Source organism: Haematobia irritans, chromosome 3, assembly GCF_050003625.1.
Source record: "Haematobia irritans isolate KBUSLIRL chromosome 3, ASM5000362v1, whole genome shotgun sequence".
In the NCBI taxonomy this organism is placed as follows: domain Eukaryota; kingdom Metazoa; phylum Arthropoda; class Insecta; order Diptera; family Muscidae; genus Haematobia; species Haematobia irritans.
In genome coordinates, this window is record NC_134399.1 from 137,343,093 (window position 1) to 137,364,270 (window position 21,178).

At 30.3% G+C, this 21,178-nt stretch overlaps 1 protein-coding gene across 1 annotated transcript; it reads right to left on the bottom strand.

Moving 5' to 3' along the window:
* Positions 1–4,867: 4,867 nt before the first annotated feature.
* Had1 (beta Hydroxy acid dehydrogenase 1) lies at positions 4,868–12,840 on the bottom strand. The gene is made up of 4 exons (XM_075300188.1): positions 12,659–12,840; positions 12,136–12,514; positions 5,329–5,746; positions 4,868–5,115 (listed from the first exon to the last, which is right to left on the bottom strand). Exons 1-4 carry the CDS (start codon positions 12,700–12,702, stop codon positions 5,000–5,002), a joined length of 957 nt encoding a protein of 318 aa, XP_075156303.1. The 5' UTR covers positions 12,703–12,840; the 3' UTR covers positions 4,868–4,999.
* Between the last annotated feature and the right edge of the window lie 8,338 nt (positions 12,841–21,178).

Sequence of the window (21,178 nt, forward strand, 5' to 3'; positions counted from 1 at the left end):
TGTTGGTTTTGTTATAGCAGCTTGGAAGAACTGGGTTCAGAGACAATGATGCTAACCATTGTCTGCCTTGCATACAAAGAGTCATGGTTTTATTCTCAGTCTCTGCTGAACACTAAAAAGGCTTCGACGGGGGGTTAACACCTTTCATTAATGCTGATTACATTGGTCATTAATGCTGATTACAGTCATCTACAAACCCTTTGACTACCGATGTCTACTATAGATTACATTCGAAAACGACACCAACCTCTATTTCCCCACTTAGTTTCGATTTATTTCTCGATGTTACTTTGAAGTTGAAGCTGTAACCTAATTACGCTATAAATATGTTCTATATTGGTGGTTTCGATTTATTTCTCGATGTTATTTTAAAGTAGAGGCGGTAATCTAAATACGCTATAAATATTATCTACTATATTGGTGGGTACAAAAATGCATTTCGACGGGGGTTAAGTCCTCTCGTTAATGCTGGTTACACTGGAGATACACCCATACGTATATATTACTTAACACTTTGACTGTCGATATCCACTACAGAGGACATTCGAAAACGACACCAAACTCCATTTCCCAACTTATTTTCGGTTTATTTTTCGATGTTATTTTAAAGTAGAAGCTTAATCTAAATACGCTATAAATATTTTCCATTGTAGAGTTTGTAACAGAAGATAAATTTTTAACAGAAGATATTGTTGTGACTTGCTCGCCACTATGTTTGAGTTTACACTAGGTTAGGTGGCAGCACGATGTATCAGGCTCATTTAGACTATTCAGTCCATTGTGATACCACATTGGTGAATTTCTCTCTTATCACTAAGTGCTGCCCGATTCCATGTTAAGCTCAATGAGAAGGGACCTCCTTTTTATAGCCGAGTCCGAAATGCATTCCACATTGCAGTGAAACCACTTAGAGAAGCATTGAAACCCTCCGAAATGTCACCAGCATTACTGAGGTGGGTTAATCCACCGCTGAAAAACTTTTTGGTGTTCGGTCGAAACAGGAATCGAACGAAGGCGGGCATGCTAACCATTGCACCACGGTGGCTCCCTGAGTTTACACTAAAAGCTATTTATTTTTACTGTATTATTTAACTATTTATCTATATATGTGCGTACAATGGTCCATGTCGGTCTTATAATTTATAAATCAGATAAAATTACGAATTTTTTAACCTTTGCAAAATGTTAAAGTTCAAGTCAAAGTCATCCTTTCAAAATTTGAGAAATCCGACTTTTAGAATCTTGAAATTTTAATAAGCATATTGGCATCAAGCGGTTATGATTTCTATCCCATTTTATGCCCAACACAAAAGAGGCTTTAGCAATAATACTGGTACTACTTTGGAGAAACTCGGGTCTAATTAAATGTACCCCCCATAGAAACGTATCGCTCTCAAATACGGCTATATACTGTTTCAAAGATTTTGTCTTTTCTTTAAAAAAATTTGGTATTGGTTCCGAGCCAAAGAAGCGGAGAATACAAGTAAGGATACTTTTAAGACACAATTCTCTTTTAAATTTGGGTTTTGTGTACTTGCTTCTAGGAAGCAAAATTTAATTATTCGCTTTTTCAGCTTTTTTTCTTCATATGCTATCAAAGTCCTTTAAAAACGAATTAAGGACAACTTTATTTTCCAAATTAAGACTCGACTTCCAGTAGAAATTATGCTGTTTCAAGTAAAAAACTTTTTTAAAATAAAGTTTTGAAAAACATATTGGACATGAACGATTTTTTGCTTTGTAGTCAAGGTGTCAAAAGACAACAAATTTAAAGACAAATTAATTAAATTTAAAGAATTTTTCTGAATTATTAAAGCCAAGTTGACCTTAGCCCAAACGTTTTTTCTTTCATGGATTATAAGGACAATACGACTTCATTGAAGAGTTTATCGACTTTTGGACAAGGAAAAAAACTTTATATTACACCGAAAAAAAGTAAACTGTTTTATAGGAAGAATAAACTAACTCGTACGAAAATTTAACTAAATTTTGCTACACATTTTGAGATTTCCCCAAAGCGTTGTTAAAACCAGGAACATTTAATGCCCTGTTGTACTTTTTAACTACAGTTCACGAAATTACTAATAGAAGAAAATATTAACTAAAAGTTAAGAAGAAAATCATTGGCGCCAAATCATGACCATTTTAACCATACAGTAGTTCATTCTTACTATTTTTGGGAATCGTACGAAAATTTTCATTTGCTTTAGTACATATTGAACTTATGTGTACGGTCATCGAACTTTATACTCACGTTTAGTTCATAAAATATTTGAGACATACTTAAAAAAACGAAAATTTCATTGGCCTGTGGAAAATTTCCCAAAAAGTAATAAAATTTAACTAAGTTAAATTTAGCGTTAGTTTAACTACGGATTTTTTTTTCGGTGTAGAGAAATGCGTGTTCTATGCTAAGCGAAATTTGCATTCTTATTTTAAAGACATGAAATCTTTGACCTCACGACAATATTTTTTTCAGTGTATTATCTACGCAACCAATGCACTTAAGCCATACAGGCAAAACGGATGAAAATTGCAATTTCTATGCGATTAAGAATAGGGCTTGGGAGTTTTGGAAATCGACCCATTGACTTTTTTAAAAATTTAAAAAAGTCGACTTTCCGACTTTTTAAATTTTTATTTATTTAAAATTGGACCTGATTTATAGTTGCACGGGATTTCCTATAAATCTGTATTTTATTTAATCATAGTTAATTGCCTGTGAGATGATAGCGGTTCTCACAACTGATTGGGGAAAATCTTTCCAGGACACTTTATTGCATATGGTCTTCAAATAATATCAATGATGATTATAAACAACGATTACTAAGCACAATAAACACAGTTATATTAATATGAATTAGAGGTGTGCACGTGAGTAATATTTTACTCACGCTCACGCACACTCACGACGGAAAGATCTTAACGCATGCAATTTTGCACATTCATGTGCACTGAGTGTATGGCCATACATACAATTTAAGGAGCTAAAAAAAATAATAGGTAGAATATAATAATATGGGATTCCCCCTATCGCACGCTCACGCACGATACGTGTGGTAGCCAATCCCACTCACGCACATTCACGAAATGAAAACCAGTACTCACGCACGAAATACTTTTAAAGACTCACGTTCACGCACGATTCACGACAATTCACGTGATTCACGACACTCACGATATTTTCCAAATGGAAATCAGCAAAGGTAACAAAGTAGAATGTGTTCGTGAGCCAAATTAATTTCAGATAACATACGAGTGTGAATTAAATCTTGATTATTTTCGTGAGTGTGATTTTGTAAAAATTTTATTCGCGCACATTCACGAACCGATTTTATTTCTCACAAACGCTCACGCACGAAATATTTATTTCAGTCCCACGAGAATTTCGTGTCACGCGCACACCTCTAGTTAAAAGTCGATTAGGCGATTTCGCCCAACATCTATCTATGTTTTTGGAAATAATAGATATTCGAAATGTGTATAACATACCTACTTAAGAAGTAAAATTTAAGCACTAACGTGCTTTACAATTCGATAAAATTCAAACGACCCAATGATACAAAGTAATAGTCCTTCAGATTTTATGTTTAATCCCACAAAAATTAATATATTATAAGCATGCGAAACTCCTTTTTTGTCAATTTTTTCGCAATTATACATGTTTATACCCTTCACCACTACTATGGAACAGGGTATAATAAGTTTGTGCATTTGTATGTAACGCCAAGAAATAGTGGTCATAGACCCATCTTTTAGTATACCGATCGGCTTAGAATTAAATTCAGAGTCGATTTAGCGATGTCCGTCTGTCTGTATATGTAATTTTGTGCACAAAGTACAGCTCGCAATTTAAGTCAGATCGTCCTCAAATTTGGCATAGGGCCGTTTCTTGGCACAGAGACAATCCCTATTGGTTTTGGAAAAAATCGGTTCAGATTTAGATATAGCTGCCATATATATTTATCCCCGATTTGGTCATAGTTAGCGTGTTTATCAACCGATTTTCTTGAAATACCGTACATCCAAATATTTTATGAATCTCGAAAATCTTGCAAAATATCAGCCAAATCGGTTCAGATTTAGATATAGCTCTCATATATATCTTTAGTCCGATTTAGACTCATATGACCACAGAGGCCAAAGTTTACTACCGATCTTCGTGAAATATTGCACAGTGAGTAGAATTGACATTCTACCAATGTCTGATAAATTTGCTTCAAATTTCGCACAAGGAGTACGTTTAGTAGTATCGGTAATCGTGCCAAATTTGGTTGAAATCGGTTCAGATTTAGATATGGCTCCCATATATATCTTCCGTCCGATTTGCACTCATATGACCAGGGGGGCCAAAGTTATACTCCCATTTACGTGAAATTTCGCATAGATAGCAGAATTATTATTCTAACTATACATGTCAAATTTAGTCAAAATCACCAGAGTTGGGGAAATATGGTAGACTGTTACACATTTTCAATGGAAGTTTCCTCCAATTAACTGGATAACGTTAGCCGATTTAATTTTTAATTCTAGAGATTTTGTAGAAGTAAAAAAATTGTCTCCTTTATATAGCTTCCAGCAAATGTGAAGTAGTTGAGATTGTAACACAAATTTTGGTCTACATAGGGTTGAAGGGTATAATATAGTCGCCCCCGCCCGACTTTAGACTTTACTTACTTGTTTTTCACTCAAAATGTTATAATTCATAATCTAAAGATCCCTCAGCAGTTAAATTTACACACGCTTCTTTTTAAATTTAGAGATATCTATCTGTTATGGCGGTGGAATTTTGTTTAGATTAATGCAATTTTCAGATATTCGAGTATTCTAATTTTACCACTAAACATTTTCAAGTTAAACGAAACGCATTAATTGTATTATTTTATATTACACTATTATGTTCAAATTCACAATGAATTAATTGTTTTTAAATAAAACTGTAGCAAAATTTTGCTATAAAGGCAAATGTATGTAAATTGGAGTTGTTAATCCAAAAGTTCTATTTCTTATTCAATTCGTTTTTTAGAATACTCAATTGTGTCAAACAATTATCTCGATACATTCTCCTTTCAGGCAATTTGTCCAGAGGAACCATATCCTCCAATTGATCAGCCACTGCAAAACAATGAGATATTTTGATTAGTGCATAAAATTTAGCTTACAAACGAAATTTTAGAGAACCAGATTTCCCTTTTGTTCTTAAGTGTTTTTAAGCAAATCATAAATCGAATGTTTATATCTAATTTTTTTTAAGTAATAATCTTTGAAGACAAAAGAAATATTTGGTTGGCTAATATTGAATTTTGCAGATAATAAAGAACAACTTACCGACTGCTGCTGTTGGACCTTCCATTTTCGGTGTTGGACCCATGGTCTGACTGACCGCATATATAGTATTGGTATAACGTTCGAAGTAATTACGCATACCTTCGGCATTAAGATGTGCTGTCTCCAAGGGACCTAAGAAAGCATAGCGCATACCCAAACCATCTGACATAACACTATCGACATCTTTGACATTCAAAATTCCAGCTTCCACTAAACGCCAGCATTCATTTAGAATAGCATATTGGATACGGTTCAAAGCGAATCCTTCAATTTCACGTGAGAGTGTTACAGGTTTTTGACCAATCTCTTCCATGATGGCTCTGGTTTTGGTCACCACTTCGGGTTTGGTCCATGGTGCTGGAACAATTTCGACCAATGGAACATAGTAGGGAGGGTTAACAGGATGTGAGACCACAACCTATGATACATATGAGAAAAGCGGAATGCATGATTAGGGTTAATTTTTGTTAACTTGGTGTATTTGTTATCTTATCGTATACGTTTAGCTATTTGCTTTTCACCAACTGAATGCTGGTGAAGAAAATAGAAATGCAATAAAACTTACTATGCTTGTTTTATTACATTCCTATTGTTCATACATGACAAGACGACCATAATGAGAAGTGATTTGATAGCAACGCAAGCACAATTTGGAATAAAAAATATATTTAGCCAATTCTCGAAAAATAATTATTTGTACAATTCAATTAATTGTGATATTTCCCATAGAATTAGGAAATCAATGCAAGAATTTGGATTGTTATTATACGGGAAGTCTACAAAAAAAATTGGGTGCGTGTATAACAACTTTGATCTGCGTGATGCAAACCTACCACACGCAAAAAATAATTCTTTCAACCCAATCGAAATCGAAAAACGAATAAGCTCTATAGCCATAAACGCACAAGCAACGCATACAGTCAAGCAGTTCTATTTATAGACCAGATTCTTGGGCACACACAAGATGATTTAAAGAAAACAAACTATTTTAGTTAGTCCCTTTCTTATAAATGAAGTACAAAATACAAATTTTCGAAACGAAAATAATGCAATTTTACATATATTCCAAAAATGTTTACAAGATTCCTAAACGTCTCAGGAACCAATTTTAGGTACAGATTTCTCTAATATGTCGCATCTATTACCTTGATACATATTGGCCACAACTAGCAGTAACAAGGGCTGTAAGGCACGGCGTTCTGTCGCTGTGGTTGGACAATGCAGAGTTGTTTTGAAAATAATGCTTCGCAGAAAAAAATCTTATTCAATCATTAAATTAATTGATCCAACTAATTGTTTAACTGATCAATGATAGCGTTATTCACTGAATTAATTAGGAATAAAAAATTAATTGATTTTCAGCACTTTCAATTATTTTTTTAATTGGTTCAGTTAAAAATGTAATTGATTTTGGTGGCAAAACTCAATTAATTTTTCATTTACCTTTAGATGCAATAATTTTCTTGTGATTCTATAAGAGTTTATACTTTTCTATGAATTTTCGGATGATGTTTTCTCTAATATCGAGGTCTTTGGATTATTATTGTCTTTACATTTTTTTATTTCGCAATTCAATATGAAAATCGCTTAAAAAATATGTATGTAAAATACTTTGTCATTAAAAATTCTCAAAGAAATATCTTAAATTATTTTGCCGAAATTTTATATTTTTGAAAATAAAAGAAAAATAAAGTAAGCGTTGAAAATTCTAAAGTAGTCCAAAAAAGATAGCCGTATTGACTAATAACAAATAATTGCACTGCACTTATCTCTTTGAAATCAACAAGAACTATATCGCTAAATACATACTTATTATATTTTTATATGTATACAACATAATTTCGTTTACATACAATTAATGTTGTTACTAAGTAGCACAGTGGATTGTTTTCTTGTTTTGGAAAAACTTTAAATCAAAAATGCAAAATCCTCAAAATAAATATTAACTTATTTTTGAAGATTTTTGCTATTTAATCAATAGATTAATTATCTCATTAAATTTTAAGATTTTTTTTAAATCAAAAATTTTTCCTTTACTTTAAGGGGAATTTACCTTCCTCCAAAGACATGTGACTTTAACGGAGGGATGTAAGTTTCAAACATTCGTGTCTTAATTTTAAAGAAAACAATTATTTTAGCAAAGCTTCTGAACTTTCTTTTAATTAAAATTTGTTTATTTGTCTAATGAAATTAAAAGAAAAAAATTAAGTGAGGTCTTTTCATTAAAAATAAAGATTTATATGGAGGATTTAAATTTGATCACATTTTTTAATATTAAGAAAACGTTTTTAAAGGTTAAATTGATGCTAAATTAAAGTTATTTTATTAGGAAAAAATTTGGTATAATTCAATTCAATTCCGATATTCGGAATCGCAAATCGCAAGAATTTTTTTTCTCATAAAGAAAAAGTACGAGATAGTTTTAGGCTTCAATCCATTTACAATTTAAATTTCTCATTGAACTATATAGTTCTATATTACCAAAAAAATTAAAATAATTTTTCTCAGAAAACAATTTACTTTTTATGTGTAAATTTTTATTAATCTCGTGTACGTTTTGTAAATTTTCATTGTCCTTCATATTCAGTGTACAACAAAAATGTGGCGTAACTTTATTGAATAGGTTCTCACTACCAGGTATTGATGATCACATTATTTTTTATACCCTCCACCATACGATGGGGGGTATATTAACTTTGTCATTCCGTTTGTAACACATCGAAATATTACTCTAAGACCCAATAAAGTATATATATTCTGGGTCGTGGTGAAATTCTGAGTCGATCTGAGCATGTCCGTCCGTCCGTCCGTCTGTTGAAATCACGCTAACTTCCGAACGAAACAAGCTATCGACTTGAAACTTGGCACAAGTAGTTGTTATTGATGTAGGTAGGATGGTATTGCAAATGGGCCATATCGGTCCACTTTTACGTATAGCCCCCATATAAACGGACCCCCAAATTTGGCTTGCGAGGCCTCTAAGAGAAGCAAATTTCATCCGATCCGGCTGAAATTTGGTACATGGTGTAAGTATATGGTCTCTAACAACCATGCAAAAGTTGGTTCACATCGGTCCATAATTATATATAGCCCCTATAAACCGATCCCCCGATTTGGCTTGCGAGGCCTCTAAGAGAAGCAAATTTCATCCGATCCGGCTGAAATTTGGTACATGGTGTAAGTATATGGTCTCTAACAACCATGCAAAAATTGGTCCACATCGGTCCATAATTATATATAGTCCCCATATAAACCGATCCCCCGATTTGGCTTGCGAGCCCTCTAAGAGAAGCAAATTTCATCCGATCCGGCCCATATAAACCGATCACCAGATTTGACCTCCGGAGCCTCTTGGAAGACCAAAATTCATCTGATTCAGTTGAAATTTGGTACGTGGTGTTAATATATGGCCTCAAACTCCCAAGCAAAAATTGGTCGAAATCGGTCCATAGTTATATATAGGCCCCATATAAACCGATCTCCAGATTTGACATCCAACAACAATGCAGGAATTGGTTCCTATCAGCCCATAATTATATATAGCTCCCATATAAACCGATCCCCAGATTTGACCTCCGGAGCCTTTTGGAGAAGCAAAATTCATCCGATCTGCTTGAAATTTGGTACGTGGTGATCGTGTATGATATTTAACAACCATGCCAAAAGTGGTCCATAACTGTTCATGATCATATATAGCCCCATATAAACCGATCCCGAGATTTGGTTTTGGAGCCTCTTGGAGGAGGAAATTTCATCCGAGTGAGTTGAAATTTGGTACATTGTGCTAGTATATGGTCGTTAACAACCATGCCTAACTAGGTCCATATCGGTCTATAGTTATATATCCCTCAGATAAATCGATTTCCAATCACACTAAAATTGGTCCACATCAAGTTCATAATTGTATATAGCCCCCATATAAGCGACCCCCATATTTCAATTCTGGCTCTCTACCACGTATGGACTAACTCACAATTTAGAAAACGATGTTAAGAAGTTTTAAGATACCGCAACCCAAGTATTTCGATTGTGGATGACAGTCTTTCGTAGAAGTTTCTACGCAATCCATGGAGGAGGGTACATAAGATTCGGCCTGGCCGAACTTACGGCCGTCTATACTTGTTTTTTCTAAGATATACCACACATTAAATTTAATATGATAAATCACAAACAGTGACTTAATTGTTCGATAAGATACTGTATTAACTTGTGAAACATTTTTGAATGCAATTCTTTATGACTTTGATACCACTGTACACGGGGACAAGTATAAGTGTATTTAGTAGATGAATGATTGACATACTGAAGGTTATCTCACACTTGTTGGAAACATTTCTATCTACAAAGTTCCAACCAACAACACCGTTACAAACATATTTTTCATGTATTCTATTCTGTACGTTTGTCTTGCTGATAGTACTTATTTAATTTTTGTCAAATAAGATAAACCGGTTTAATGGTTTATTTAAGATTTACACATGGGCTCAGTTGCATTATCTTGTGAACACCTGGTTTGAGGTAGGTTAAATATTGAAAATATATGTGACAATTCGAAGTTGAAGCCGCAAAATTTTAGACAGGGATTCTGTTATTTTAATTCAAACAAAATTCTTTTCATCTAGATATAATATCATAGATGGCTACCATATTACATATTCATTGGCCGAACATGGTTGCGGTGAAAATGTTGCATGGTCGCCACCAAAACGACAATCATATTATTTTGCTCTTCGAATATGATTGTGGCAGCCATGTATCCTCTCTTCGCGCTATGTTATTATCGCAGAGAAGCGATTGTTGTATATTTTGTTCGCTTTTAAACACTCCGCAGAACGTAATTTACGAGTTCGCACTTAAATCATGATAATATTCTCGAATCTCCAGTTTTTGTGAAAATTCCCATTTTAATCATTAAACATGGAAGCAACTCTACTTTAAGGTTATAATATTTAAAAATAGTATACCTATATCCATTACAAAATTTTTCTTTTTGACATATATTAATAATATAAATAAATAAATTTTTATACGAACATTAGTCTTTTCCTTTGCCAAAGATTATCAAATCTTAGGCAAAAGCTGACTATCAAAAACCTTTTTCGGATGGTTCAAGTGTAATTTACTTTTGGTTTAGTCAATTCCCCGAATTTATTCCGATAATCGGTTGATAGTTTTGCTACAATTAGAGGATGCTGATGATTTCGAAACGGCCGTCCATCCAACCATCTTGTAGCCCAAATAAATTTGACAAACATACTTTTCCTCTGTTGGTTAAACTACTCCTGTACACAGAAAAAATTGGATTTGTCTTCAATCATGGATTAATTGATCCAATAAATTTTTCATTGAAATGTCTTCAATCACAGAAACGATAGTATCAATCACCAACGTCAATTAAAACATTAATTGTTCCAATTAAAAACTTAATTGATACCATTATAGTGGACAGTTTTCACCAAAATATTACCAATTAACATTTTAATTGAATTTTCAAAAGTATTCAATTAAGAATGTAATTGATTTAACAAATTTTTTAATTAAAACAAAAATTAATAGTTTCAATTAAATTTTTAATTGTATCATTTAATTTTTTAATTGACTTATGTGATTGATACTATCATTTCTGTTATTGAAGTAATTTCAATTTAAATTTAATTGGATAAATTAATTTCGTGACTATTTTTTGTTTGTGTGTGATTGACTTTAGTTTCAATTAAAATTTCTGTTCGACCAATTAAATTTTTAATTGAATATTTTTTTTTTAAATCAATTAAAATTTTAATTGGAAAGATGTTGATGATATTTTTTTCTGTGTGGTTTTATAATAGTGTGTTAATATAATATTTCGTTTTACGTCAATGAATAAAAGCAAAAAACAACATTTTAAACATAACTTGATTATCGAAATGTTCAATGTAAAAACTAAAAAAAGTTTACTTGATTTGTAGATGTTGACCTTCTCTTAATGATTTGGGAATTAATCGGGGCCAAAGATGTTACTTCTTTAAAATAAAGACATTTTGTAGAGAGCTATCTAGCTTTAAATCTAGGCTCTATAAATTTAAAAGTAGGATATAGAAATCATTTGTCGAATTTTCGTTCTCTTTTTGCGATAAATTCAAAATCCAAATTATAACAGATTCTTCAAAGAAAATATAAAAATATTTTCTTAGTTTCAAAACAAACAAAAATTAAACCAAAGATGCTGAGTCCTCAAAATTAGTACTTGGCTATTTTTGAAAATTTCTATAATCCAAGGATCTCAGTTAATTTAAAGATTATTTCTTTAAATTAACTGAAATTTCTTTAAATTTCACAAACATTTTTCCTTTACTTTAAGATTGCTGTCTTTACTTCAAAAACTTAAATTAAAATCTTAAGTTTCAAAGATTCGCGACCTAAATTGAATGAAAAATATATAAATATTTTTTAAGCAAAATTAATTGTTAATTAAATTGTCTTTATTTTAAAGAAATTTATCCTGTTGCATATTTTCATATTAGGTCAATATTCTTTTCAGTGTAATTTTTATGTAGTAAATATTTTTTACAAAAAAAAAATTAATGAGGCGAAGGTGGTTCATAATAAACGAAAGGAAATACCTTTATGAATATTATGGAAGATATCATTAATTTAGTTTTTTATGATCCCTAACAAATGTTTTTGGGTATTAGCTTCGCTTGATTTATTTAACTATCCATGAATAACGTAAATCACATAAAGTGGCCTTCGCATTATTAAGTGCAAATTTAACATTTTCTAAAAAAAAATTGTGTTTGCTGCAACATAACACAAAATAATACTCACATTTGATTGATGTTTCAAATCTTTACTGAAGAGTGAAGGTAGAAACGTTGATGTTGAACTGGACAATATGGTATGACTTTCAACAACGTCATCCAATTGCTTGTAGAGATTAGTCTTCATATCCAATCGTTCAGGTATGCATTCCTGTATAAAAATGGCATCCTTAACCAATTCCTTTAAATCGTTTGTTCCCGATATACAGGCAAATTGTTGTTCTGCCTTTAGTTTACCACGGAGCAGACCCTTGGATTCCAAATTGACGAGTTCCTTTTGGGTCTCTTTTAATGCGTTGGCCACTTGTTCGGGAAGAATGTCATACAACATCACTTGATATCCCACAGAGGCAAACAACATAGACCAAGAGCGTCCAATTAAGCCACTATAATTAATTAAAACAAATATATAACACAAAAAAGCGGAAAGCGCGTGTTAGGGTACCACAAAAAACTAAGTGGGTCAGGTTGTGGCCATGATTGCTGTATATGCCCGCCGGCCGAAATACACACCTCCACCAGCTACCTACCTGCCTACTATTCCTATCTTTTCACGTTTATCGGCTGTTGCCATTGTTTTACGTTTTTTCTGCGCCGGTGGAGTAATTTTTGTAGTTTTTTATTGAAAACTGTTGATGTGGATATTATTGCTGTTGTAGCCGGCGTTTCCAACCGCTGTGTTGCACTGCTAGTTATATTTTGAATTTAATTTGAAACTCATCCATTGAAGAAACCTCCGTGAATGAATATATAAATTGTGTGTATCAAATCATTTTTAGAATAGTCTCTCTCTCGCCTATTGTCTCTTCTCATTTCATCCACAAAAAATTCAAGAGACTAATAATAACAAGAGGATTCAAATGAAACATTCTATACTTGTTTTAAGGAAAATGCTGTTATAATAATTTCCTTAATTGTTAATAAAGAAACTATGAAAAAAATTAGTTATTTTTATGTTTAGTATTAAGTAAAGTTTTCATTGTAAATTACATCTAAAGAATATCATCGTATATATGGAATATGGATTTGGCATTTTTCATCGTACATGTACGCTCATTTAATTTACTCACCTGAGTATTTTCTAAGTAGAGTAACAGGCAGGGCTGCCAATTTTGCCGATTTATCGGCATTTTGACGATTTTTTACTTAAAAAATAGCAAATGCCGATTTTCCGATTTTTGCCCCAAAAATGACGATTTTAGCTCGGTTCAAAAACTTGGACTACACCCAGAAAAAAGTGACCCCTTCTTTAAGTTAAAATGAACTCATTGTAAAGAAAGTTGAACTTCGTATAGCGCCAAAGACATTTTTATTTGTTTGAACGATGTGATTTTCGTAGAAATTAGGTATAATGCATTCCATATATTATTTAACATTTTCCTATATTTATGTACCACTATACTACAGAATGAAAAAATTTAACTGATTTGAATTTATATATGGAATGATTTTATTGAAACTTTTTCATTCATTTGGACAAATCTTACACATTTGTGGTAAAACTTTTACTTCATAATTAGAACTGCTTACCTTCGTTTTTAAATACAATTTTATTTATTTATATGAGCAATTTTATCTTCAATAAAAGACATGTTTTATTAATACATTGAATATATTTATTAAGAATCAACAGCATCGAATCTCCTTGAAATATTAGTTTATTATTCCGCTGTTTCCAATTTCCATGTGATATTATCAACTGTAAAACGCACTTTTTCTTCTTCTTGTACTTTTCACTTTTAATAAGTTGCTGCCTAACGATTTTGTCCTCCTTTTACAATTTCAATACCTACAAATATAAAAAATCATAAACCATTTTTGTTACAAAAGGTTAGCGTCACTGAATATTACCTGATAATTGAAGATTCCAAAATGAAGACAAATGAAAGGGTTTTTATTCTGCTGGTGTTTTCTTTCTTTATACACCATCACGAACATTGATAGATTTATTTTCAAAAAAAACGAACATTTTTCTCACTAATTTAAAATAATAAATCTTTTATATATTTTATTTGTTACTTATTATATTATTTTACCATATTATTTTTTAACAATCTCTCCGTATACCACAACAACGCGATTCCAACTAAAAAACAACCCACGCGCAAACATATCGATTACACCCACGCGCAAACACATCGATTACGATGACAGGTATCGATTACAGGTAGACAATAGAAATATAGGAAAATTTCCTATATTCTAAAAGTGTGTTTCCTTAAGTTTTGAAAGGATTGCATACTTCTTAGTACGAATGAACTAAAATATTTTTCTATGCCAAGTGTTGTTCGTATGTATGAAAAACTTTCTATTATAAAGAAAGTCGCAATTATCATTTTATAAGAAATTTTACTAATTTTGAGGAAATTTGGTTTTAGTTCGGATTTTGTTTATTTTTACGAATGCTTTGTTATCGGTGAATAAAATTTTCTTGTTCAGTAGTAAATTCTTATACCCAGCGAAGAAAACAGTATTAGTAAAATTCCATGCCTTATTCTAGTTAATGAACTATTCCTAACTGCTTACAGTTTAGGATTTTTTTACTGAAACGAGTAAATTTTATTATTTCTCACAAAAATTTACCTTAATGGAAATAAAATGGATAAACTATATTGACGAAGAATTTTTCCTTTAGTTTCGAAGGAACTTTTTTCTGGGTGTAGAAGCAGTTCGTTTACACATTTAGAGCCAGCAAAAGAGAGAATACATTTGACAATAGTCAGATATATAAATTGCTAGTTTTTGCTAGACATTTCATACATCTAGGAGCTATACCTCATTTTACATCTACAGTATTAGTATCACGGTTGCCACTCGTGCCATAAATAATCCACCAAAATTTGAAGAAAATTTTATCAAAAATCTACCAAATTACAAAAATATCTTGAAGTTGTTGATCAAATTGTTGTGGTTAGTATATACAAAAATTTTGTTTTATTCGAAAGAAATGTTTTATATGGAATTTAAAGAAAATTTTGTTAAAATTTTATTTCTACAGAAAAAGTTGTCAAAATTTTATTTCTATAGAAAATTTCGGCAAAATGTTATTTCTATAGAAAATTTTGTCAAAATTTTATTTCTATAGAAATTTTTATTAAAATTTTATTTCTACAGAAAAAGTTGTTAACATTTTATTTCTATAGAAAATTTCGGCAAAATTTTATTTCTATAGAAAATTTTGTCAAAATTTTATTTCTACAGAAAATTTTGTCAAAATTTTATTTCCATAGGAAATTTTGTCAAAATTTTATTTCTATAGAAAATTTTGTCAAAATTGTATTTCTAGAGAAAATTTTGTCAAAATTGTATTTCTATAAAAAAAATTATCAACATTTTATTTCTATAGAGAATTTTGTCAAAATTTTATTTCTATAGAAAATTTTCTCAAGTCCTTATATCTGTTTTCTATAGTAAATTCTTGCAAAATTGTTTTTCTATGAACATTTTTGCAAAATTGTATTTCTAAGAAAATTTTGCAAAATTGTATTTCTAATAAAATTTTGCAAATTGTCAAATTTTAGAAAATCGGGCAACACATATGTAAATATTAAAGATCTTTATTTTTATTTTTAAATATATATTATATAAAAAAAATATTTTTTATATTATTTTTTGAATTGCATAGCATAGCATTGTTTTTTATTTTATTTTTATACAAGACTGAATTCATTATGATTTTGTAGTTGAAATGCATAGTTGTGTTAATTTTCTGTTCTTTATATGAAATAAATATTTTTGTTTTTAACCAAAAAATTAGTTTGGTTTTACTATTATTAACATTGCAGAATTCATTGTAAATTACATCTAAAGAATATCGTATATATGGAATATGGATTTGGCATTTTTCATCGTACATGTACGCTCATTTAATTTACTCACCTGAGTATTTTCTAAGTAGATTAACAGGCAGGGCTGCCAATTTTTCCGATTTATCGGCATTTTGACGATTTTTTACTTAAAAAAGAGCAAATGCCGATTTTCCGATTTTTGCCCCAAAAATGACGATATTAGCTCGGTTCAAAAACTTGGACTAGAAGCAGTTCGTTTACACATTTAGAGCCAGCAAAAGAGAGAATACATTTGACAATAGTCAGATATAGAAATTGCTAGTTTTTGCTAGACATTTCATACATCTAGGAGCTATACCTCATTTTACATCTACAGTATTAGTATCACGGTTGCCACTCGTGCCATAAATAATCCACCAAAATTTGAAGAAAATGTTATCAAAAATCTACCAAATTACAAAAATATCTTGAAGTTGTTGATCAAATTTTTGTGGTTAGTATATACAAAAATTTTGTTTTTTTCGAAAGAAATGTTTTATATGGAATTTAAAGAAAATTTTATTTCTACAGAAAAAGTTGTCAAAATTTTATTTCTATAGAAAATTTCGGCAAAATGTTATTTCTATAGAAAATTTTGTCAAAATTTTATTTCTATAGAAACTTTTGTCAAAATTTTATTTCCATAGGAAATTTTGTCAAAATTTTATTTCTATAGAAAATTTTGTCAAAATTGTATTTCTAGAGAAAATTTTGTCAAAATTGTATTTCTATAAAAAAATTTGTCAACATTTTATTTCTATAGAGAATTCTGTCAAAATTTTATTTCTGTAGAAAATGTTCTCAAGTCTTTATATCTATTTTCTATAGTAAATTCTTGCAAAATTGTTTTTCTATGAACATTTTTGCAAAATTGTATTCCTAAGAAAATTTTGCAAAATTGTATTTCTAATAAAATTTTGCAAATTGTCAAATTTTAGAAAATCGGGCAACACATATGTAAATATTAAAGATCTTTATTTTTAAATATATATTATATTAAACTATATATTAAAAAAAATATTTTTTATATTATTTTTTGAATTGCATAGCATAGCATTGTTTTTTTTTATTTTATTTTTATACAAGACTGAATTCATTATGATTTTGTAGTTGAAATGCATAGTTGTATTAATTTTATGTTCTTTATATGAAATAAATATTTTTGTTTTTAACCAAAAAATTAGTTTGGTTTTGCTATTATTAACATTGCAGATTTTTTGACAATTTTTAAAATGGAAGTGACGATTATGACGATTTTTTCAGAAAAAAAGTGACGATTATTTTTGAAATTTTATTGGCAGCCCTGGTAACAGGTATTTTTCAATCTCTTTAATATTATCTCTTAACTCTATCAAAAGCAGACATATTCTCTTACAAAACGTATTGAAAACAGATTCCATTGGCTGTTCGCACATACAGTATTGGACAAAACATTTGCAACTATCATATACATTTCCATATTATATCATAAGAAAAAAAGTTATTATATTTCATAAGCTCTAACTAATATATCAGATTAAACTTAAATTTATTTAATTAATATTGAACATTTGATGAAGCTAAATAAATGCAAAGTATCAAAATGGATAAGACAAAACAATTGCAAGTCAATTGCATTAAAATTCGCCGATTGACATGTTTTGACATGCTTTGATGTTTGACGTTTGATGTGTTTTTGTGTATTCTGGACTCAGTTGATAGAATTCTACCAAAAATGGTAGATTTTTTACTGTTTGTTAGATTTTGGAAAATATTCTTCTCCAACTACATGCATGTAAGGAATATGATCAGCTCAACCATATTCCAAGAGCAATATGTTACTTTTTCACGGAAAACATGTAGCATGTTTGTCGAAACAATGTTCTTTTCTCGAAAATTATGTATCTGATCTCGGAAAGCATTTTATATTTGACGAGAAAAGAATATTTTTGCGGCAACATGGCTACAGGGTCGCTGTGAAAAAGTAACATGGTGCTCTTGAAACATGTTTGAGGTGATCATATTCCTTTTCTGGGTGTAAGATGTATTTCATAAATAGAAATAACATTTGACAATTTCTTTTGTTTTGTTATTGTTGGTTTTGTTCTTTAAGCATTGTTGTTATTTTTCATTTCAGCTTAAAACCATACATTGACTAAACTACAATTGTAGCTTAACCAACAGAGGAAAAGAATGTTTGTCAAATTTATTTGGGCAAAGCCCTAGAGACTGCAAGATGGTTGGATGGACGCACGTTTCGGAATTACCACATTCCTCATCAGCATCCTCTACTTGCAGCAAAACTATCAACCAATTATCAGAATAAATTCAGGCAGTTTATTAAACCCAACAAAAACCACACTTGAACCCTCCGAAAAAAGGTTTTACATTGATAGCCGGCTTATGCCGAAATAAATTCGAAACAAACATATCTCTTTTCCTATGCCACTGTCAAATCATCGATTTGAATTCACATGGCTGGGTTTCTTTTATAGAAATAAACTGTTGACGAAATTTTCATATAAGTAAAATGTTGACAAAATATACATAGAACTAAAATGTTGAAAACATTTTCTATATGTTAGAAGTAAAATGTTGAAAAAATTTTCCACAGAAATACAATTTTGACAAAATTTTCTATAGAAATAAAATTTTTTACAAAATTTTCTATAGAAATAAAAGTTTGACAAAATTTGTTTTATAGAAATTTTGCCAAATTTTCTATAGAAATAAAATTTTGAAAAAAATTTCTATAGAAATAAAATTTTGACAAAAATTTTTATAGAAATAAATTAAAATTATCTATGCATGCAGAGAAAAAAAAAACGTTTACCGAAAACGTTTTTCTTTTGTTAGAGTTTTTTGAATTTCTTCGAAAATTTGAAACTTTTATCACCAAAAAAAAAATCGTTTGTTACAAAATTTTTATTTTTTCAATAAAAAAATATTTTTGAACCAACAACACAGTCCATTTCGTTTATATCAAGCACTAATCGGCTCGTGGACGCCGCAAGCTATGCTATATTAATATAACTTATATGGATAATTAGCTATTGATGACAATAACAGCTACGTAGCTCAGTGGATAATGTGCTGGCTTACAAATTGCATGGTCCGCGGTTCGATTCTCCGTCCAGGCGAAAGGTAAAATTTAAAAAATTTTTAAAATCGTATAATTTCTTCTACATTGTTTGTACTACAGAAAAAGGAAAGAAAGAAAGAACTAAAAAACCTCGTGGAAGTGAGAAAGATGTGAGGGAAAATGCAATTAGCAAGAAAATATTGTTTTTTGAGTTAGTCTTTATGACATTGTTTTTACATCCTGGAAAAGAACAAACGTTTATCACAAACAGTATATACTTTTCTTCCAAATAAACTTCCTTACAGCGAAAAGCAAATTAGAAACGAACTTTGTTTGTCTAAAATTTCGTTTGGGAGGAAAGAATTATTTTTTTGCGTGTGGATATAATTTTTTTACAAAATTTTCTATAGAAATAAATTTTTGACAAAATTTCTACAGAAATAAAATTTTGACAAAATTTTCAATAGAAATAAAATTTGACAAAATTGTCTATAGAAAAAAGTTTTGGCAAAATTGGTTATAGAAATAAAGTTTTGGCATTATTGATTATAGAAATAAAGAAAAAAATTAAAATTTTGTCCAAATGTTGACAGGTTATTTTTGACACGAGTGGCAACCGTGATTCTGTATCGTTTCCTGTTGAAACGTCCAACATTACTGTATTTTGCATTCGACATATGATAACATAGCATCTTCGAGGATGTTTATGTGGATCCTGCAGTGGACCTAATCTAATCAGACGATTTGCCAGAATGTGGAATACCTACAAAAATATGTCGATCCAGATTTTGACATAACCCTACATAAACGGATTTTCTTAAATTTTTAGGCGATTTGTCAGAATTTGGAATCGATTTCTCGAGCGCATAGCAGCCCTCACATTCATTCGAATTGACAAAAATTTGGATTGAAGGTTTATTTCGAGGCCACAAAATCAAATTAGTGTGTTTTTGTTGATATCGGACAGTTTTCTTATATATAACCTAAAGCAGGATTTTCTAGAACTTCTGGAAGCCCAATTATTTGTTTAACAGCTTTGTGCGTTTTATGTATTTATAAAACACACAAAGCTTTTATACTGAAGATGGTTGGTATGTATCCATATTGATCCATATAATTTAATTTATTGAACGTACGAGCCAATTGGCTTTAGATTTAAACTTTAGAGTTCGTTTAGGCCCTTGAAATTTCAAGGTTTATCGGTGTGCAATTAGCGTCAACTGTGAAATCTAGTGCTCTTTTGCATACATAAATAACAAGATAATTTATATCGCTTAATATTTGGTACCCTCCAACTTATAATTAGAATGGAGTGTTAGTAAAATGGGATTTAGTTAAATTACCCAGAATCGACTGCGGATTCGCAGTTGAGGAACACAAAAAAAAATTTTTGTCTTCAATCACGAAAGTAATTGATCGAATGAATTTTTAATTGAAATGTTTTCGATCACAAAAATTAATACGTAGTTGATCCAATTAAAAAATTAATTGAAACAACAACTTTTTGTGATTGATTTTTATTTCAATTAAGAAATTTGTTGAATCAATTAAATTCTTAGTTGAATAATTTTAGAAACCGCAATAAAATTTCATTTGGAAACATTTTCGTGATATTTTTGTCTGTGCAGATAAAAATTGCTGGAGTCGGAGTCAGGCAAAATTGGCACGATTCCACAGCCATGGTTCATTCTTATTCTTCTGTTTTAGTTAGTATGAAAGTTATTTGTACGGTCATTGAAACTTAAAAATAGTTCTCATTAAATATTTCCAATTAAAAAGTTGTTAATTAAACAAATTAATTGCAATTTGTTAATAAAATCAATTAATTTTTTAATCATATATTTTTCTACGTCCAAATAAAAATCTGATTGATACTGTTATTTTCGTGATTGAAGACATTTCAATTAAATAATTAATTGAATCGATAAAAAATTGTTTTCTGTGCAAGTAAAGAAAATATCAGTTGGCTCGGGAAAATTACATAAAATATTTAAAAATAAACTAAACCAAAATACATTTTCTGCATTAAACATAAGTTCATTTTAGAATCAAATTTACAACGAACATTTTTTTGTGTATGTTTCAAAAGAGCGCCTTAGAATCTAGGCCTTTGTTGAAATATACTATAGAGTTTTTCTTAAATAAATTAAACACAAAAAAAA

What these genes read in the sequence shown, in the direction of transcription:
- Had1 (XM_075300188.1), bottom strand. Translation starts at nt 12,702, where the DNA reads ATGGCAACAGCCGATAAACGTGAAAAGATAGGAATAGTAGGCAG. An exon ending in AAGATAGGAATAGTAGGCAG is followed by an intron (nt 12,515 to 12,658) that starts GTAGGTAGCTGG and finishes AATTAATTATAG; the next exon opens with TGGCTTAATTGGACGCTCTT. An exon ending in ATTTGAAACATCAATCAAAT is followed by an intron (nt 5,747 to 12,135) that starts GTGAGTATTATT and finishes TATGTATCATAG; the next exon opens with GTTGTGGTCTCACATCCTGT.